The sequence below is a fragment of the Polypterus senegalus genome, chromosome 10 (genome assembly GCF_016835505.1).
Source record: "Polypterus senegalus isolate Bchr_013 chromosome 10, ASM1683550v1, whole genome shotgun sequence".
Taxonomy (NCBI): Eukaryota; Metazoa; Chordata; class Cladistia; order Polypteriformes; family Polypteridae; genus Polypterus; species Polypterus senegalus.
In genome coordinates this window covers 21,993,496-22,016,261 of record NC_053163.1, presented here as the reverse complement: position 1 = coordinate 22,016,261, position 22,766 = coordinate 21,993,496, and the positions used below count along the sequence as shown (strand labels likewise).

General features: G+C 43.2%; 1 protein-coding gene across 2 annotated transcripts in view; it reads right to left on the bottom strand.

The window, feature by feature from the left end:
* Positions 1-17,050, bottom strand: part of LOC120536919 (chondroadherin-like protein) — a 29,013-nt gene extending 11,963 nt beyond the window's left edge. The window contains exons 1-5 of one of the 2 annotated variants that reach the window (XM_039765493.1): positions 16,882-17,050; positions 14,334-14,513; positions 6,498-6,692; positions 5,941-6,242; positions 921-2,106 (exon numbers count right to left, since the gene is read on the bottom strand). In XM_039765493.1, the coding sequence (XP_039621427.1) occupies positions 921-2,106; positions 5,941-6,242; positions 6,498-6,692; positions 14,334-14,513 (1,863 nt within the window). In that variant the 5' untranslated portion in view covers positions 16,882-17,050. The other variant, XM_039765494.1, reaches the window with a different exon arrangement.
* Between the last annotated feature and the right edge of the window lie 5,716 nt (positions 17,051-22,766).

The window sequence follows — 22,766 nt, the reverse complement described above, 5'->3', positions numbered from 1 at the left end:
CCATGAAATGCCACCATTACGTGAAATGATGTGCCTTCCAAACAATCGTCGAATAGCCGCCATCGATTGTCAGGCAGTATGTGAGGTGGCTGCACCTGGGAACTTGTTTCTTAAGGCTGAACCCGTTTCTTCAAAATTAGCACCCATATTGTAATCGCATGAGCAGACGGGACACGATCAGGACGTCCCAACTGGTAATGATGACCAAGTTCCCATTGCGCAGCAGTCACACAATCACCATTCTTACAGAAGGCTTTCACAGCAAACACTCGTCGTGCTCCACTCCACTGCTCCATTATAACTAATGGCAAGGAGGTGTAAATGAGGTGGCATTGATGCCAAACAACTGCCAACGCCCCAGGGTCGCCAATACCTAGTTCTGAAACTTCCCATTTCCCTGCACCCCCCTGTATTTTGTGGTGTGTTGCCCGCATTTTAATACTGAATTTGTGCACACATCCTGAAAATGATACCAAGTATAAGCTTGTCACGCAGAAAATAACGTCAAGGAAGCCATTTTTCAAACCATGAGTATTAAATTTGCTTCAGCATAGCCATTTCTTTCTGGTAAAAGCTAGCAATGAAATTCTCTTAAATTTTTAATGAGCAATTTGTGAAATTCCAAACCATTTACTATATACTCGTAAGTGATTTGTCACTTTGCTTCGGAAGTAAAATATTAAACAGATTTATTCCAATTAATTAGTAACAAGTGCATCTTACATAAAGTTCAAGTTTTCCCCAAATCATAAATAGTGTATGGCATCAAAGTTATTTATTAATCAGAGAATGGCTTTCCCAAAGTAGCTAGCAAGTATTAGAGGATGACTGAAAACGAAAGTGATGGACAACGATATTTGAGTGACGGAGATAAAGCTTGACGAGACAATCGGAACTCTAAAGCTTGGTAAATCACCTACCTTCTCCAGCCCCATTCTGTTCAAGTAGAGGTGTCTCAAGGAGTTAGCCATAGGAAGGAAGGCTCCAGCGCCCACCCAGCGAATGGGATTTCCAGAAAGCCGCAGCTCATCAAGGATGGGAGATGAACCGAGCGCCTGGGTGGGAACCTCATTGAGCTGGTTGTCATCAAGGAAGAGTTTTTCGAGGTCATCCGCTGCCGCCAAGGAACTGGGGGCCATGAAGGAAAGGTGGTTGCCAGTTAGGTAGAGGCAACGCAACTTTTTGGCTTGCTCTAGGGAATTATCAGGCAAGTGAGTGATCGAGTTGTACTGTAAGTGGAGAGAAAACAGATTTGGAACGAGCTTAAAAGCTCCCGTGGGAAACACAGAGAACTTGTTTCTGTCCAGATAGAGGTATGTCAGCTGAGGGATTCCCTGCAGAGCAGTGGGGTTGATGGTTGAGAGTTCATTCTCTGAGAGGTAAAGATAGACCAGCTTCTTCATTCCGTTGAATGCACTTGGTTCAAGTTCACTAATCTGACACTTCTGGAGATGGAGAGACACCACGTTGCGCATGGTAGAGAAAGCATTTTTGGGCACGTAAAAGAAATCATTGCGTCTTAAATCTAGAAGTTTAGTGTCCTCGGGGAACCCTTTTGGTATCTTGCGAAGATTCTTGCCCTCACATGTCGAGTGTTGGAGCTCGGTTTTACAGTCGCACGACTCGGGGCACTTGATTTTATTCTTGTCTAGTTCAGGTGGTGGGGTCAGATAAATCAGTAGCTCCTGCCGCTCTTGTTCTTCAATCGCAGCCCGACTATCACAGCGTAGGTCAATGGGTCGCATGGAATCAAGTCTTTCCCCCCGGAATGCTGATGGGCCAAAACAAGCTGCCTCCACTCGAACGTGTTTGCTGTCCATCCACTCCCGGAACGGACGCATGTAGCAGTTGCATAAAATTGGGTTACCAGTCAAGTTAACCTTGACCAGCTTCTCTGGGCCCGTCAACGGCTGAAGAACTCGAAGCTGGTTTTTACTGAAGTCTGCCATTGTCAACTGAGGAGCCTTCTCCAAGGAGGTGTAAGAAATGTCCTGAAGAGACATGTTATCCAGGAAGAGTTGCTTCAGCTTGGGCATGGCGACAGCTTCTTCTCCTAGGTAAGTTATGGGATTTGTACCAAAGTCAAGTCGTACAAGTTCTGTCAATCTAGAAATGAGAATATAGGGTTTATTTGTATATCTTAATTACATAAAATATTAACTATCACATCTCGGAAGAGTAACTGTCCATTCCTTTAATTGATTAACAAACCCACATTACACCGTTTAGATTGTGACCGTTCCTAACCTCCCACCTTCTGAATTAGTTTGTGTGCGTCTACAGAAGATGACGACCAGAGCGCAGACAGTGCACCCTAGTGCTTCAGCCACACTCGCCAGGTTGATTATTAACGGAGGGTCTCCCAGCAGAGCGTGACCTGGACTGCACAGTGAATGATTTGGTTTGGTTTTTTTTGTTAATATCAAGTTTCAAATTAGGATTTGTTTTGTGTTTGGTTTCTGATATTTTGTTGCCGCTTTGTCTTTGAGGCAGTACTGTAAGTGAAATTACATTTTCGACTATTTAGAACATTAGAAAGAGACATTGATGAGAACAGGAGATTCAGCCTAACAAAGCTCACCGATTCTGTCCACTTAATTTATCCAAAACAACGTCAAGATAAATTTTGAATGTCTCTAAAGTATTATTGTCTACCACACTACTTGATAACTTTTTCTTCGCCCTGATTATATTTGACACATAGAATAACTTCCTAATGGTTGTGTGGAATTTACCCCCAAGTTTCCAACTGTGTCCCCGTTGAGCTCATTTTAAATTAACCGTCCCGATTCACTGGACATCTCCCCTTCACAATTATAAAAACTTCAATCACGTCTCCTGCTAATCTCAGTTTGTTTAAACTACAAACGTTCAAACCCTGTAAGCTTTCCTCCTAACTCATGCCCTACACTTCTGGAATTGGCGTAGTTGCTCTTCTCTGGACACCTAATGTTGCCTGTACACCACGATGGCGTGAAGTACTCCAGGTAAGTCCACCTATGGTGCTGTATACGTGAACATTCTGTTCGCCTCCTTAACATCTGGAGGTTGATAGTGACGAGTTAGTGTTCGAGTCTAGTGCCACATTATGGTAACGAACATGCATGTAGCAAACTGAATTCTACGTAAATACATAAATATGTTCACGTGGGAGAGCATGGGGTTGGGGCAGTGGGGTGATGAGGTCACTGGAAAGGGCTGTGTGGCGCTCCCGATACACATATCTGTAAAAGGATGAAGGTCTAAGTCTTTAGCATCCTGGTGCTCCCTGTCTGGCTATGCGGTTGCGAGTCATGGACGTTACCCAGTGACCTGAGATGAAGTCTGGACTCCTTTGGTCCTGTGTCTCTTCAGAGAATCCTGGGGTACCACCGGTTTGACTTTATATTGCCCATGTGGCGCATTTTCCCCCCTGAGGGTGACCCGGCTTGCAGGACCCTCGTTGTTGTTGGGGACCCGAGTGGCTGGACGAGGCCAAGGGGTCACCCACGTAACCCCTCGCTACAGCAGATAGGTCATTTCTATCTGTGTGCTTAGTTTAGTCAGATTGTGTTTGTCGGTAATTGTGACTTGCATGAAGATCAGACCACCTTTTATTAGTCATCATGGCGGAAATCCATGACATTCCAAAGGGGTCGCTTACTTTTTTGTGCAACTCTACCACCATTGACACTCAGCTCACCAGCCAGCTGCCGATCAACATGCAATCTGAAGGTACCACACGTCTAGGGACAACTCTCTAAAAAGTTTGGAGTGAACAGCAGTGAAGTCCGCCACTAACAAGGTCAGGCCCAGCTTCCTCCTCTCTGTTAAACTTTGAACAGCCAAGGTTGCAGTGTCCCACAACAACAAAATTCTCCTTGTTTTAGACAAATACGTAAAACAACTGTGAGAAGATGAAGAAACGGCAAAAGCAACTGAACAGAAGACTTGGACGCTGAGACAAAGCAAAGAGCTAAACTGGCTGCTGCTATTCTTGTGTTTTCTAACTGATTTGAACATCATGATGGGGACGGGACGCACAGGCCACATCGACGTAGACCACTGCAGATACTTGGCTCCACGTTGTTTGAGAAACTCTTCTGTCTGCTATGCTCTCTTTCTGAGATTTGGACTACTGCATTTACATTTATGTTCATTTGCTTGGCAACTTAAAAAAGAGAAACAAAATTGAGGAAGCTTAGGCCTGGGTACTTCAGAAGGTGTAAGTGAGGAGGCAGCAATAAAGAACTGCTTATGAACGGAGTCTGGACTCAGATAGGTGGGGGAATCACCAGACCCTGCTGAGTGGGGCATATCCTCCATATCCTCAGGGGCCGACCCACTAACAACTCTGGAGGGGAGCGGTGCGACCAACGAAGAGAGGAAAGACATGAGCACATCACATGAGCTCCTCTGGTTAAGAACAAGATGGGCTGCTGCATCCTGATCATGAAGATAATATAAGATATATAAAACACAATACATGAACAGTTACTTCTTCCAGTCATAAGTCTCGCTCTCTCTTTCACACCCCAAGTTCTGTTCCTTTTTTTTTTTGGACTGCCACCAGCCCCCATGTTCTTCCTGCTGCAGGCTGGGTGCAGATTAACATCTTGCTCAAGGGCCCAATGCAGTGGAATCACTTCTGGCGTTCATGGGATTTGAACCGGCGACCTTCTGGTTACCAGCACAGCTCCTTAACCTCAGCGCCACCACTCCGCCTGCGACTACAGAGGGGATTTTAAAATGTTGTTGCTGCTCAAGACAGATCTGCTCTCTCAGTAGTCTGCCATCCTACATTAAGTCCTGACGCCCTGTTGCGGAGTTTATGTCCAAATTAGAGACGCCACCTTTTTTTGTTTTTTCAGCTGGAGGTCCTCCGGGGGCTTTTATCAAGTCCACTACATTTTAATAACTCTTACCCTCCTCTTCTTAATCTGTTGTTTATCGTATTACTTTCATTTTTAGTTTCTTACTTCTTGTAAGTACATTTTCAGGTTACTTTATTTTCTACTCTTATTTTATTACGTATGTACTATTTGTCATTTCTTTTTAACTGGAAAGCACTTTGGGTCAACTCCAGTTGTTTATCAATGCGCTATATAAATAAATGACGTGACTTCTGTCAAAACTTGCTTTATTTGACAGTAAAACTAAATGAAGTCAATCGCCGAGTTATTCAGACTTCTGTTAAAAGCCCCCGTTCTGGTTTTGGGTGCTCATTTGGACCTACGGCTTTGCCAGAAGTTGAGCTCTGCTGCTGTTGGTTTAACGCCAATGACGGTCTTATTGTAACTCAACGTTCCACCTTACTGGGTGATGGAGACCTGGTGGTGTTCTTGATTTGATTTTTTTAAAAAAAAAGGTATCTTTGCCAAAAGGGATCTATGACTCTTAGCTTTATGAATCCCTTTTGACTAAAGTTAAATTAAAATATACTGCAACATCAAGTAGAAACACTTTCATAGATACCAGCAGACAAAACCAGTGCAGTAATGCCATACCATGATTTCAGTATCATGGTAATATTTTATCCCAAAGTCCTTGGCAATTTCCTACAACTCACTCATGGCAGGGTGGCACCAAGCGAGAGGTTGGCAGTTCGAATCCAGTAAATGGTAAAAGAGACCCTACTTGAGCCCTTGAGCTTCATCCTTGGGATGATTTTAACCAGGAGGGCGAACTTGGGGGTTGGTGGCAGGATTGGCCGGTGCCAGGATGTCGTGTCCTGCACTCTGGTCCCAGTCCAGGTGGTTCAGAGTGTGGTGGGTGCAGCAATGAGCTTAAAGCACAGTCCCCCCCAAATTATGTAACTGCAATTGGCACAGGCCTCCACCTCAAACCTCGACTGAGCCCTCCTAACCTCCACTTCTTTACAGTTGACCCCATTAGGAGTTCACGTCTAGTTCTACGCTTCTTTTCGGCGAGTCCTTATTTTTCTAAGGAACAATACATGACCTGGACAGCGTCTGTGTTGGGAAGAACTGCAGCTCGTTATGGTCCAGGCTGAGCCTTTTCAAAGTGAAGAGCCCCGCAAACGTTTCTTCCGCCAGGTTATTGAGGGAGTTGTGCGACAGGCGGATCCATTTAATATTCTGCAAGCCCTGGAAGACCATGTTGGGCAGGAAGACCAGAAAGTTCTCGCCGAGGTTTAGAAAATTCAAGAAGCCAAGCTGGGAGAAGGCTCCAGGCTGTATTTCTTCAATACGGTTCTTTTCTACGATGAGCTGCTGTAGGGAACTGAGGCCATCAAAGGACTCCTGTGTGTTTGGGTGGACAGACAATAACATGTTTAGTTTTGGCAAGAAAACCAAAAGAAATGAGAAACGTGATATCTCACTAGACCACAAAAGTGAGCCAGGTTGGAGAGAATTACGGTCTAGAAGACATTTTAAAGAACACTTGTGGAGTGTGCCATTCAGAGACATTCCACAGATGTTCTCCAGGCTAAAGATATTCTTTTTAGTTTAAACTTGGAGGAGTGTACGGGAGACAAGCTCTTTAGGGCAAATTACCTGATAGAGGATGGAGATGAGGTTGGAACCCAAGTTAAGGTAGACCAGCCGCCCGAGGCCCCTGAAAGCCCCTTCTTGGATGGTGTGAATCTCGCACTGCTGCAGATTCAGATGAGTGAGGTAAGGGATGACCAGGAAGGCTCCGCTGGGGATCTCTTTGATGGTGTTCTTGCGCACATCTAGCCGCTTGGTGATCTAGACGAGAGGAAGAACAAAAGAGGAGAAAGACGGCCATCATCACAACCTCACCACTGATGAGAGCAGGAAGTGTCCACTGTCACCACAGCCATACAGCAGGTGACCTCAACACGCAATAAAAACTTCACACAAGACTCCAGGTGTCGGCTCACTAGTGCACGATATGGTCGGAGCATAGCGGCCCTCAATTCATACTTAGCAGGTCTATGATGGAGCCTACACATTTTATGGGCCTTTTTAATCGCTCCAGCACGGTTTGGATGATGGAAATGTTGTGTGTGCATAAACCCCTAAATCCTTTCCAGAGGTTGCTTCCTGTAACTCAGTATCTCCCATCTTGTGTTTATAATTGATGTTCCTTTTGCCCACGTGTTGCACTTTATGACATTAAGCTCACTTTTCCAGTAGTTCACTCGGTGCTGAAGCCCGTCCAGGACTTTCCAAATTCCTTATGCTATCATCCCTCCAATTTCAGTACCACAGGCAAATTCACAAGTTTACTAACAACAACAAAATCTTTATCGTTAATATAATTCGTAAAAAATGTAAACGTCCAAGGACCGAGCCCCTGGGGGCTCCACTGCTGACCTCACTTCTTGTGGACCGTTCTCTCCTTCTCTGTACTCTTTGTCTCCTGCCGGTTAACCAACGCGAGTTCCAGTTTTATGGGTTACCTCCGATGGCCACGGCGTCGAGTTTCACAATAAATCTTCAGGGTGGGACGGAGTCAAGGGCTTGTAATCCTGTCGTATGCTTTGCTTTTAGCAACTACTTCAGTTGCCTGTTCAAAAAAATCCAAAAGACTGGATTGGTAAGATCTTCCTCTCACCAAGAAAGCCATGTTGGGTTTGAAGGCCTGGACGGTCACTTCTTAGTGAATAAACGGGAGACGGCATTCTTAGAATCACAAAGGTGTGCTTGAAGGACAAATCAAAGTTAGTGGTATACATGGATTTGCTGTGTGAAATGGTGATTCAAAATGAAGAGTTTTCTTTACTTTTATTATTATATATATATATAGCAGCACTAAGGCGTTGTACAGTGTTGGCCATTATGAATGTAATAAGAAGTCAAGCAAAATGACACCTTCTATTGGCTAACCGAACACATTACAATATGCAAGCTTTCCAGACAACTCGGGCCCCTTCTTTAGGCAGCTAATCACTTACGAAAGCTTGCAAATTGTAATCATTTTAGTTATTTTGCTCGACTTCGCTTTCCATTTTGAAAAAAATACACAGCCAGTCCTGGCATTTTATAATGAAGTTTCTGGGGCGCAGGGCTCCAACGGAAAATTAAACCATTAAAAACTTACAAACACGTCCTGATTAACTTTTAAGAAAAGAAAACATGTCTTCCGTGTTTCCGATGCATGTTTGTGACAACGAAAGGGATCTGGAAATCATCGTTTTTATCTTGTATTCCTGCTCCAGTTTGTTTCGTCACAGTAAGGATGCGTTTTCTAGGTGTTAGATGTCACACAAACGCAGAAGTTGATCAAAGCAAAACCAGCCATCTGGCACAAACTTTTTACTGTGATTTGGTCTTGCAAGAGGAAGCCACACCTCCCTGGCGGGTGAAAGGTTACTGCGGAAGGTGGCGAGCAATGACGGAGCGCACACAGCTTGTCTTCTTTGAAAATGGCTGAATCTTAGAATATTGGCGTTTTTTTGTTCATAAGTTAAGCGTATAAGCCATTTTACAATGTAAGTTGTAAGCTGGAGGGGTGATCGCACCCCAAGAGGACACAGACGCCCCTGAAACAGAGTCTACCTTCACATTGCTTCTTTCCCTTCTCACTTGCGCTTTAACGCGTAAAGCAGCCATCGCGCGGTACTCTGCTAACTTAGAAAGGTATTGATTTGGTTTGCTTTCTCTCTCTGACTGTTCCTGCTCCTGACGCGTACTCCTTTGAAGAAGAAGATACGCACGCTTACCTTTAACTGATAGACGGAACTGTCATCTCTGTCAAGGAGCAAGTTTGAAGAGACAAATGTTTGTTTGCAGTGTTTGAATAAAAATCCTTCTTGTTTCTAAGACCGCCTGCGTCTCTGTGCAAATCTGTGACCCAAGCGTGACAATGTGTAATCGCAAGACACACTTCAATACAGTAAAACCTCGACTGTCTGTTACTCAAACGCTAGGGCAAAAAAAAACCCATCACGCAGTCCAGCGCCCACCTATTGCTGTGTGGTTTGCACATTGGAACAACTCGACCTCCTACGAAGCACCACAGTGTCAGTCACGTGCCTTCAGTTTTAATAGCGTTTTGTAGCTTTTGTTATAATTAATCTACTATACTTTGTTATGGCCTAGAACTCCAACACCACACACATACGTTTAGCACAGAAATTCATGAAATGGCAAAAGTGCTTCAAGTATGGCGTCAATTTACACAGCAGGGAGAACAGCAATGAACGATATAAAGTGTGATGGCAACAGAACTGAATAATGGGTCAAAAATGGAACCCACTCTTATTCTGTATTAATGTTAATTCTCTTTTGTATTTTTCCTTCTAAATTCTATTGTTTTATCTATACTAATAAAAGGCAAAGCCCTCACTCACTCACTCACTCACTCACTCACTCACTCACTCACTGACTCATCACTAATTCTCCAACTTCCCGTGTGGGTGGAAGGCTGAAATTTGGCAGGTTCATTCCTTACAGCTTCCTTACAAAAGTTGGGCAGGTTTTATATCGAAATTCTACGCGTAATGGTCATAACTGGAAGCAGTTTTTCTCCATTTACTGTAATGGAGATGAGCTTCAACGCCGTGGGGGCGGAGTTTCGTGTGACATCATCACGCCTCCCACGTAATCACGCAGTACATAGAAAACCAGGAAGACCTCAAAAAAGCGCTGAAGAAAACATGCATTATATAATTGAGAAGGCAGCGAAACAATAAGAAGCGAGCGAGTGACATATACAACCATATTCATGAGTTCTGCTACTTCGGAAACAAAGCACGATGTAAACCTACACTTTAAATTAAGTTCATAGACAGGCTGCCGCTGGCGTTTGTAATTTAGTGCCTGCCCATATAAGTCCGTCCGTCAGCGGCAATCCAATAGCAAACTGCCACGGGTAAATATTCACGGGTGAAGGACTGTGCTTATGGAGAGGAAGATGAGATGGTCAGGGTGGTGTTTGACACAAACTCAGTGAAACTGCGAGAGAAAGTTTTAAGTGCCAGGACTAAGGTAACATTAAATACAGCCATGGACATAGCAGGAGATGGCACCAGCACAGCTGGGAACCTTCGATGCATGTACACCGAGCGGCTCACGTGAACTGACGCAGTGCACAGATAAAAGCAACAGTTCCAAAGAGCTGAACAAAACCGAATTACACAATTAAAAAGGCAGCAAAAATATGAAGCGTCTGATAAGCATATTCATAAATCCAGCTACTGCGGAAACAAAGCACACGTTGGAAAAAGTCAATGTCCCGCTAAAGGAAGACAGTGTAAAAAAAACCCGTGCATGCAGTGTGTCAGGTCTCAGATAAAGAAGAAGACGAGCTGTTTATTGATGCAGTAAGAAACGAATCGATGAATGAAACCTGTCATCTTTACAACGATTGACAAACACGGAATGTAACTTGAACACAACACATCCTACAAATACGAACCTGATTGAAAGAAATAATGATAATCAAATCCTTGATGACAGCAACACTCAGTAACACTCACAAAACAAATACTGTATATTGACAGTCATGTTACGTTATTTTTAAAATGTTCCCTTTTCTTTTTCTAGCTTTTTTAACACACTACTTCTCCGCTGCAATACGCGGGTATATATATGTATATATATAACCCGATCTACATACTCGAATAATGGATACTTTATTCGCCATCAATGATTGTTTTGGTAAAGCCATACTCAGTGTATTCATTAGATGAACGGTAAAAAAGTAAGAGCGAGGGGAGGACGACTTATTGAGACATGCAGGCTGTAGTGCGCGTCAACTCTATCTGAATTGCGCGATCACATTTGAAAAAATATATCTTTTCAAGTTCTATTTAGTCCATATGTGTCAAACTCAAGGGCCGTGGGCCACATCCGGCCCGGCGTGTAATTATATCCTGCCCGCGAGATCATTTTATATACTGTATTATTGTTATTAAAGCCCGGGTATATGAAGCGCTGGTAACACAATAAACTACAGATCCCATAATGCAACGCTAGCTCACACGATGCTGGAGAGAAAAGTTGATTCTGAAAATAGAGCCTTTAAAAACCGATGGGAGGCTGAGTATATGTTTACTGAACCCGTGTGTCTCATTTGTGGAGCTAATGTGGCTGTAATTACAGAATTTAATCTAAGACGGCACTATGAGACAAAACATCAGGGTAACCTGAAAGACCTGAATGCAATGCAGAAGATACAGAAAGCAGAAGAATTAAATAAGAATCTGACACTTCAGCGGACGTTTTAACCCGTGCACAATCACAAAGTGATTTCAAGTGAAGCTGCTTTTATGGGAGACACAAATGCACCAAGTGCACCTTGCCCCACTTTCCCTGTTGCCAAGTAATGTTGAACCAAGTCGTCACTACGGTGTTCCCAAATACGCACTTTGCTGATAAACTGAGCGCACTGCGCACTGAGTTTGCACGGCGCTTTGGTGACTTTGAAGAACAAAAAAAGTCCGTCTACATGCGGCTCGAACCTTGTGCATGTTTGGTAGCACATATCTGTGTGAGAAGCTCTTCTCAGTGATAAAGACTAACAAAACAGCACACAGGAGTCGCCTCACTGATGAGCACCTGCAATCCATCCTGAGAATCTCCACAACACAGAATCTCACACCAAACAGAAACGAACTTGTGGCCAAAAAAAGATGCCAGGCGTCCAGCTCTAAAATGACATATGAGCAAAGACAACTGAATGATTTGATTTGTTATTGCACGTAAGATCGGGAGTCAACCGTTTTAACAAACAGCGTATTGCACTGATACGAAATAGCTGTGTGTGTATATATGTAGATATGTATGTATGTATATATGTGTATATGTATAGATATGTATATATATATATATATATATGTTTATGTGTGTGTGTGTAAATATATATATATATATATATATATATATATATATATATGACAACAACACTCATCACTCACAACAGTGACAAAACAATTACATTGACAATCAGGTTACGTTATTTTCAAAATGTTTCCTTTTCTTTTCATTGCTTCTTTTACACACTACTTATCCGCTGCGAAGCACGGGTATTTTGCTAGTTAATATATATATTGTGATGTGCAGAAAGGGTGGAATGAATGGTGTAATGCAGGGGTGTTGAAGTCCCGTCCTGGTGGGCTGCAGGTTTTCATTCGAACTCTTTTCCTAATCATTGACCAGCTCTCACTGCTAATTAACTTCTTTTCTCTTCATTTTCATAGCCCTGTTTTTAAGCATTCGGTCCTCCGAGTTGATCCCTTTCTTCATTAAATGACAGCCAAACAGAAACGAGCCAACAGATGACCAGCTAAACTGGGGCTTCAAACTCCAACAATTTCACTCCCATCACTTTCTTAATGAGAAGCCGACTATTCTCGTTATTTAATTCCCTGGCTTGTTGCGTCTCCCATTGTGCCACAGCAGACATTTCCAAACCTGTTCATTTTCTGTTTTTTCACCATTAAAATGTTTTGGTGTTCTGAGAGCTCAGCCTTACCGAGACCTTCACCTTTTTTTTTTAGATACCGCGTGGTCGTCACTGGCGAGCTGGTTGTGTGTTTCGTTATTGTTTGGCTGCTAATTAAGGAAAAAGAGACAACTAAGGGGCCCCGAGTCAAGTTAATTAAAACTAAAGAGAAAGAAGTGAATCAGCAGCAAAAACTGGTCACTAATGAAGAAGATGGTTGGAATGAAAACCTGCAGCCACTGCAGCCCAGCAGGACTGGAGTTCGACACTCGTGGTGTAAGAAATGGCACTGGGGGAGGGGCTTGTGTTCTGTGAGGGGTGGACACGCCTCTTAGGAGATGAGTGACAGGAGGAAAAGGAAGGTGTGGCAGAAGGAAGATTTGAGTAGGGAGTCAGGAGAAGATCAGCAGGAGTGTTTGAGGTGTGAGCGGCGGGAGGTAATCATCGGTAGGGAAAGTTGTATTGTTGTGTGCTCTGTAACCCTGATAACCGAGTATAAGACGGGGCATCGTTAGTTCAAGTAAAATGTAAGAGAGCTCCAGTACCTCAGAGATGTGTTTGCTTATTACGCTGGTCGTTACAACATCATATGACTTCATCAATTAATTTTGTCAACAGTTTTGTTTTGTAAATCAACACGACTGTTGTTTGCTAAACTGATGTACTGTATATCATTTTGCAAGTAGCTGTTCTGTTATCTGTCATGGCCTCAATCTCGAGCCCTGACGGATAATCGAGGGTTTACTGCACTCCACAACTGTCTTGGCTTGAAACGAATGAACCATTTGGTATTTTTTATGCCTTCATTCTGTGTTGGAGCCCCCACAGGGTTCACGATGACCTGGCAGCACTGGTGTAATAAGACGTTTGAAGTGTGCCACTGTAATCTGTGAAGTTTATTCCAAAGCTGATGACACACACGTAGCAGCCGACAGACGGACAGACATACGCACGTGAAAGACAACCCAGGAAGGCCATTTTAAAATGCTGACCGTTGCTGAATGAATGTGTGACCAGAGTGACCAACGGCAACCGTCTGCAGAAGCCACGAGAACAGAGGAAGGTGTCATTTGGGCCGAGTCCTAAAATAAGATGGACGGCAGCTGCTGATACCCGGCAAGACTGCGAACAGATTCTATAAATACGGAAATGTGTGCGGGCGTCTAATGACGAGGATCCATCATGAAACGCTTCTCGCCGGACCGCCTCCTATAGCCGTCATCATCCCCCACTGAAGACAGAATGTTTCATTGGCTTCTCTCCGGCCTGGATACGTATTTCCTGGACGGAAATTTTCAGGCCAGTTAAACACGTATCTCTTTTTCTGTAGCACTTCTCTCTCATCCGATTATTTCCGCCACAGTTACAAAAGGGATAGATGGCTTTGGCTCTGCTCCGAGAGGGCACAAGTGCCCCCTAATGGATACGACTGGCTATGTTTTTTTTAATTTATAGAAAATGTTTAACTTTAGAACAAAATTTTGTCTGGCAAATGCAATTGTACCATGTTTGTGAAGCAATAACTTTGTTTTGATGAATACCAAAAACTTATCCTTTAATCATTATTGAACCCAGAGATGGGACTACACAAGGCATTCAAGGCGGTTTTCAATGTGGCCATCTTGCCTCTTCGCTTTTTGCCAATTAAATGCCCAATTTCCTGGAATAAACGTCATTATGGCTGCCACATTTCTTAATGTACAGTACATATAGCGGAGTTAGAACAACAAAACAAGTTAATTAAATTAACAAATAGGACATGGAGCCTGCGGTGGGCTGGCGCCCTGCCCGGGGTTTGTTTCCTGCCTTGCGCCCTGTGTTGGCTGGGATTGGCTCCAGCAGACCCCCGTAACCATGTAGTTAGGATATAGCGGGTTGGATAATGGATGGATGGACGGACAAGGTGCACATAATGAGGGGGCAATGAAAAAGGCACCATACAGGCATCCCCCCTCCCCCTTCCCTTGCCAACTTACCTCTGGAATGGTGATGGGCACCTCGGTCAGGTTCCTGTTCACGCAGCTGACTGCCAGGTTGATGTTGTCACAGAAGCAGTAGTGTGGACAGCCACTGACAAGGGTCTGTGAGGCGCACAGAAGCAGGGCCAAAGCCCACCAGGGTGGAGACACCGGTCTTGCAAGGCCGCCACACTCCATCTGTAAAAGGACATTGAGACATCATCATCATCATCATCCGAGTGCGCCCAGACTCAGTGAAGGCCATCGTCCAGTCCACACGGCTTCTTATGTATGAACGATGCACAGAATTTCTGCAGTTCATATGGAGTGTGTGGTAATGACGACAAATGGAGAGCCGTGTGCATCACCCCATAAAACCTGAGCTTCTTGGCATCGGACTCAACAGCCGGTTACACTGCACATTATTAAAAATGTAGCAGCACCCACCGTGAAACCTGGGTGGTGGTCACATCAGGCCGTGAGGACGCTCCTCTGCGACAAAATGTGGAAGAAAACTTCATGAGAAACCTGTGACTCTGGAGAAGACCAGCAAGACGTCAACCCAAAGTGAAAAGTCAAAGACAACAAAAGTCCTGCAGCGGCCGCGTCACAGTCGGAGTCCGTCTCACAGTCTCGGGTGTTAGGAATGGTAGGTTGGATTGTGCTTTGAGTTTTCAATTATTATTATTTTTTTTATGTCACATAATTTAGCATAAAAGACAGAACGCCCTCTGGGGGTCTCCACCTTCAGTCCAGGAGTGCTACTGGGTGGAGTGGTGGCTCCGAGGGTAGGGATCTGCACTGGCAATCGGAAGGTTACCAAAAGGGACGCTGCTCTGTTGGGCCCTTAACCTGCAATTGCTGAGCGCTTTGAGTAGCGAGAAAAGCGCTATATAAATACAAAGAATTAAATTACTGTGGGTGCAGGTTTTCCTTCTAACACTTTTCGTAATTAGAGGCCAGATTCTCCTGCTAATTCTTTCATTTTTCTTCGTTTTACTTGACTTGCTATTTAAGACGCAGACCCCTTCATTTTTTTTCTTTAATTAGCAATCAGACAATAATGAGATACAAAAGGAGCCAACACACGACCAGCAACCCGCCTCCATCGCACAACATCTGAGAATGAAGAAAGGTACAGGGGGTCTCTGTCATGCTGATCTGCTTGGGTCCACGGTCTGTTAACGGTCTCTGAGGAAAAAAAGAAAATCAGCAGTTTGAGTTTTAGAAATGTCTGCTGTGGCACAACAAGAGCACCAGCCTCCCAAGAAATTAAATGACGGGTTTTAACAACAACAAGAATCGCTTTCTAAATTAAGAAACCAGCTGGGTGTTGAGGACCCGACTTAGCTGGTCATCTGTTGGCTCACATCATATCTTATTTAATGTTTGAGTTCCACTAACGAAAAAACAAAATAAAGCAGTTCAATGGAACAAGTCTTGAAAAAGTCAAATAAATGAAAGAGAAAAGAAACTAATTAGCAACAGAAACTGGCCCCTATTTAAGAAGAGGGTTTGAATGAAAACTGGCAGCAACAGTAAAGCTCTACAGACAACTGTCTTAGACAAAGACTGGCCTGGCAACAAAGACAATAAGAGGTGCCACCTGTTAAAGTTCAACTACACACCAGCAATCCAGTTTTCAGTCACGATGGTTGGAGTCAGGCATATATTATTATCCCAGCCAACACAGGTCACCAGCCCACCGCAGGGCACACACACACACACATACACCAAGCACACACTAGAATCGCTAATGCACCTAACCTGCTTGTCTTTGGACTGTGGGAGGAAATAGGAGTACCCGGCAGAAACCCACGCACACACGGGGAGAACATGCAAACTCCATGCAGGGAGGACCCGGGAACCGAACCCAGGTCTCCTTACTGCGAGGCAGCAGCGCTACCCACTGCGCCACCCCTATTATTATTATACACACATACACAACACTTACTGTATGATGTATTTTCATGTAATTTAAATGATGTAACCGACAGTCGAAGTGCGCATCTTATTACCGAGTACAATCAATCCTTGCGTCTAAACCACTTAAGAGATTTAAAAAAAAAAACAAAAACTAAACAATCTAGGCAAACATGCACGGCAAGTTAACAATTTTAAAAGATACCCGTTTTTAAATAATAGTGTTACATAGTGTGCGATATACATACGTAAGATTTACTAGCAGCATTCAGAACAGAACTGCGCACAGAGCGGCTCTTTCATGCTCACCCCTCGAGACTCCCTGTGCGTCAGCACTTTGACGACCCGCCGCCGCGAATGTGAAGTCCGCTTGTTCTGTAAGCCACGGCAGAGATCAGGGCTGGAGGAATGTGGAATTCAGTGTGGGGAAAACAGAAGATACGATGGAAAAAGTAAAGTCCCCGGTATTTCTTATCTTTCCGTTTCAGATTATAGCGAGAGGTAAATGAGACCTTAAGTCGAGTGCGCTCGGCTCGCTTCCTCAGGTGCACAGGGAGAGAAAAGCAAAATGTGCGCAGGAGAAGCAACTTCACCCATCTGTGCAATAAATCACAACACGCACTCCGGCAAATAACTAAGATACCTTAAAGTCTTAGAAAGGCGGCGCGAGAAATTCTTCGGAGGTGACCCCAGGGACCCTCACCGAGCAGACTGGCTATAAAACAGAGCGCCTTTCAAATCGGGGGGCCGTCCCAGAAGCTGAATAAATAAAGACAGGAGGGAGAGAGAGAGAGAGAGAGAGAGACCGACGGACAGGCCACGGGGCACTCCGGAGGTGCTGCGTGATTGGCTCACGGAAAGGGGAGCCAAACCAATTTGTGTACAATTAATGGCGTCTTATGTTCCGTACTCGTACGCTCGTTTTATACAGTTAGGTTCCCGCCTCACGTTTTCTTAACTAGTCTCATGTATAAATACCGTTTCCGAAAGAATCCTCATCACTATCCCTCTTGCGGGACACCATTACAAGGCGACTTACAAAGCAAACACGATTGAACTTCAAAACAAATTTAAACATCAAAACCAATCGGGACGACACAGTTGAACCTTTAGCAGTGCTCCTGGCATGGGGAAGGACTGTGAGAAGTCGGGACTGCACCCTCTTTACAGGCCCTTTGTTAGGTCGAGTGGTTTCTCTTTGAGCCTTTGCTCCTCAGAGTTTCCTTTCATTTTGGCAAGTGGTCTTTGAAAAGATTCCTAATATGCGGGAAAAAAAATAAATCTTTAAGGTACAGTAGGATACTAATGGATCAAAGAAACCAGAACCTAACCCAGGTTACTGTATGCAGCAACAGTTCTGGTATCTCACAAATCTGTTACTATCTGTTCACGATTATTTACAGATCTAAACAAAGGTTCTTTCCGAATGGTTGTTTTGAGAACCAAAGGTGGCTCCCCTATGAACAACAGCTTAGGCTCCCTTACTGTTAAGAGTGTGGTATGGAGGATTCTAATAACAAGAATACTATTGCTTTAGAGGTTTTAACAAAGTATACATCCAGTGATGAAGCTTTACCAGAACACAGAGTCTGCTGAGCAAGTACACAAAGAGCCATGGCTGAAGAGGTAGGACACACAGATGATAAATAACTAGACGGATAGATATACGCAGGACAGCTCTGAGAGATAAACAGGTGTCACATAATAGATAGTGTACAAAGGGGGCTCAATAATCTACCTCAATAGGAAAGTTATCAAAAATAGTTTTATTTTTCAATAAAGTCCCCTGATAGCACACTTCGTCCACGTTTCCTGCACTGACTTTGACACCTTTAGAAAAACAACCTTCAAACCAGGACATCTCCGCTGCCTTGATGTCTTCATCACTTGAAAATCGCTGTCCACGGAGAGATTTCTTTGAAACTCGGAAAAGGAAATTATCTGATTGAGCCAGGACAGGACTGGAGGGTGGAGGGTTCAGCTGCTGTAACCCACATTCTCAGATGGCAGCCTGTGAATGACGGGACATGTGAACTGGCGCACGGTCGTGAAGAAGCAGCGCACCGGCTGCGTTTTCTCCTTGATTGACTCCCATAAAGCGATTCTTGTGTTGGTAGAACTCTCCCCAGTTATGGATATGGCATGAACTCCAGAAGCAAAAGTCCTTCAATTTCCCAAATGACAGTTGCCATGACTTTGCCTGCAGATTTTTCTGTCTTGAACTTTTTTGGAGTGGGGGAGGACTTGTGCTTCCATTGCACTGACTCTATTTTGTACTCGGGATCCCTGTGATAGACGCAAGCCTCATCTCCAGTGACTAAACGATGAAAAAAAAGTCACTTGGTCTTCACTGAGGATCTCAAAGTTCTCCTGACAGCACTGGAGCCTCATGGTGTCAGCATTCTTGGAACCCACTGTCAATATGCCCAACTTTTCATGAATTATTTTCCAAACAGTACCTTCCAAGACGCCAATTTCTTCACTCATCTGTCCGAGAAAAATGAAATCCAAGACTTTACTGCACATTTCCGTGGAAGTTGCTTGCACAGGCTGCCCAGTGTGAGGGTCATCTTCAATAGACTCAATACCCCCACTTAAACTGCTTGCTCCAAAATTTTACTTTGTAGGATGATGGGACAGACTCACCATAAACTGCAGTCACGCGTTCATGGATCTCCTTTGGCTTTTTCCCTTATTTTGTGAGAAATGTTATCACTGAATGTTGCTCCAAATCTAGAATTTTCTTACTTGATTCGCAGGAGGACTCTACTGACATCCTGTCTCTTGGAATGTTAGACTCGCACTGAGCCACAACTGTGCAGGAGTAACCTGGAGACCCGTCACAACACCCCCAGACTTGTTTTAACAGGCGTGCTACTTTCCTTCATACTCGGGTAGATAAATTGTGAACTCCCCTCATACTATACAAGTAATAGAAAAAATAACTGTAGAGCAAGACAGATAAAAGCACAATAGGCAAATGCATTAGATGCAAGACAGAATCAAGGGTTTAACTTGCCTCTGTTTACACAAGAAGTTTACCTTTTCAGTTACATCCAATAACAGGTATTAAAAAACACATAAACCAAGTAGAGACAAGACAGTCTGAAACTTACACAGAAACTCTAAAATACAAGGCCTGTCTACTAAATAACGAGACTGTGTTTCAGTGAGAATTAAACCTGCACGACAAACGACAACACTCTCTACCGTTTAGTGGATTGTCAGTCACCATTTAATGCAGTTGCATTTCCCCTCGTGTGCCGGAATCCTGCCAAGTTTAAAAGCTGAGAAACGTATCAATTTGAAATTCTTAGTAAAAATGAACAAAACACTAACGGAATCTTTTCAAATGCTTACGGGGAAGACTGCATGTCTCGTACGCGCGTTTTTTCCCTAAATTGAAATCGGTGCTTAAAGGAACACATTTTGAGTCAATGGATGCAGTAAAGAAGAAAACATGAAACAGCCGACAAACTGATCTGCTCCACGCCTTCGACTGGTGGAAACCAACACCATCTTTATAGCAATCTTTTTTTTTTATACATTTTACACTTTGACCAACAAGTTTAGACAACTTAAAGGGGAAAAAAACAACAAAGATCAGATTTGACTTTTGAACCATGAGGAAGTTGATCACAGAGTTCAAGGACTTAGCTGACCACACTTCTGTCTGCACTATAGATTGTGTCAGGTACAGGGGTCAACAACTTTAAATTCCTTTGAGTCACCATCAGCAATGACAACACAATGGCTGGCCAATGTTTCAGACTTCAAGGAAAACTTGAATGTTTCCATCTATCCCCACCAACTTCTACGGGTGCACAATGAAGTCAAATCCTCACTAACTGCATAGTATCCTTGAATGGATAAAATCCCAAGGGCACTATGGAGGATGGTGAAAATGACTCAGAATATCACCAGCATACATCACACACACTACCTGGGAAAGGCAAGTAGTATTAGTGAGGACCTCGGAGATCTTTTTTCTTTTGGCTGCGCCTGTTAGGGGTCACAACAGCAGATCACCTTTTCCCGTATCTTCCTGTTCTCTGCATCTTGATCTGTCACACTGATCACTTGCATGTCTCTCAGTGCCATCGTCTCCAGCCCATATAACATAGCTGCTCTCACTACCGTCCTGTAGATCTTTTCTTTCACTCTTGCTGAAACTCGTCTGTCACTCTTCTCTACCCATTCCACCCTGCCTGCACACTCTTCTTCACTTCTCTTCTACAATCCCCATTACTCTGTACTGTTGATCCCAAGCATTTAAACTCATCCACCTTTGCCAACTCTACTCCCTGCATCCTCACCATTCCACTGACCTCCCTCTCATTCACACACATGTATTCTGTCCCTGTTTTGTTCCTACTGACCTTCATTCCTCTCCTCTCTAGAGCATATCTCCACCTCTCCAGGGTCTCCTCAACCAGCTCCCTACAGTCTCTACAGATCACATTGTCATCAGAAAACATCATAGTCCACGGGGACTCCTGTTTAATGCAGCACTGTTATCCCACCCCCTCAGCAAACAGCTCAAGACCTTTAGCACTCCATTAGATTCAGGCAAACGTTTCTCTCGGGTCGGAAGGCTACTCAGGAGCTGCTCACAATGGCAGGCTCTTCAGTGTATCAGACGTGTCTGAAGATGTATTCTTGCCAGCTGTTGACACTTTGCTACTGTCACTAGCCTCTAGGAGAGATCCAAGAAAGAATCTCATTACACAAAGTATACATGACAATAAAGTTGACAGAAGAACAAAAAAAAAAAACACCACATTCTGCTGGAAAATTTTATTCTTATTGGTCGCATTATTCAAAAGCAATCAAGTGGAAAACAATTCTGACATACCTTGACTAGACAAAATGAAAATCAGTGACCTGTTATGATGTTTTCTCACTTTGTTTCTTTCTTCTATTAACTCAAAAAAAGCACAGCTTTTGCAAAGTTTTCTTACACCAATAAGATGTGCACACAACTCACACATGGAGTCTTCAATTTGCTTGAAGTGCGAAATGCAGGCCAGATTTAAAATTTATGGCTGGCAGACCTCTATTATTCCAGAGTCTGTGCTTCCTGTTTTATGACTGGAAGAGATTAGCTCAAGCATACCTGTCAAATGCAAATATAAAAAAGGATAAGAAGTTCAAAAGAAAAAAAAAACAATAATTCACTATGAATTACTTGGCTGCAAACGTAACTACTGACATTTATGGTACTGAGCAGATTATGTTCAAGATCCCAGTTACATTGACATCCTTTAACTTACAAGGATTCTTTCATTGAATCAATTATAATTATTAATAATTACCAAGAGCTGCATAAGGACTCTTAGTATCTCACTCTATAAGCAATTCGAATGATTATTATTCAAAATGAAAGGTCTCTCTACTTCATATTCAGGTCTCCAACTGACATACTGGTTTCAATCATAACGCCAACCAGTTTAGCAAAATCCATGTCTTGAGAACAGCCAGTGCGGACAACAAACTAAACTAACTTATGGCACCTAAAATGATGTTACTTCACTTCTCACCACTGATTTACTATGGTCATGTATCAGTTTTATAATTGTTGAACTGTCTAAGCAACTGTACAATTAAAGATAATAATAATTATAATAAAATAATGCAAGATACTTTGAATATGAGTCAGCTACATAGAGTATAACACAACTGTACATTGTTGCATTTGGCTGCCTAACGTATTATATCATTACAGACACAGGTATCTCCCATTGAGACCCCGATACAAATTGCAACATAAATAAACTCTATAAGAAGAACAAACGTTTGCCAACATCCACTTCAGATTCTAGTTAGGTATGACTTGGCACCCATACGTACATCAGAGTTGTATTGGGTAGGTATGTTTGATGTCCATGTATCAATCAGATACCACAGATGTCCTACGTGCTAGACTACCACAGCCTGGTGTGCATTATTCACATTGCATCTTGCCTCAACATAGATTTATTATTTTAAAGAGAGCCCTGTATGAAAGAGTTACACATGTACGTGCAATGAAGTGAACATCGGCACAGAAAAGTTCATTTGAATCAAGGCAACTTATAAACAGTCAGTCAGTAATAATCACACCACAACAATAAATTCTGGACATGGCTTCCACAATTTCTTACCTTGAAATAAGCAGGTCATTGTGAATGATTAATCATTAACAATTCCATTTCATTTATATAACCAATATAATATGATACATTCAGTTGCTCGTTAGGTACACTAGTTATTTTATATTTCAGTATTGTTTTCATGGCTTCATTTACTGTATTTAGGCAGTAGCACAGAGCGTGACTGTTTTTGTTGGAGTTTTTGTATAAAAGGCAATGCAAACTTCAATCATTCAGACGTCGTTACAAGGGAAATTAGTAGAAAAGTCAGATAAGGTTTTAACCCAGAAAGTAGTTTGGCACGAAGTATTTGGTCAATCCTAAAACTAAAAGCCAGCATAGCAGATAAATGACACACCAGTACCTTCAAAATAGGAGACCTGTGCATCAGCACACA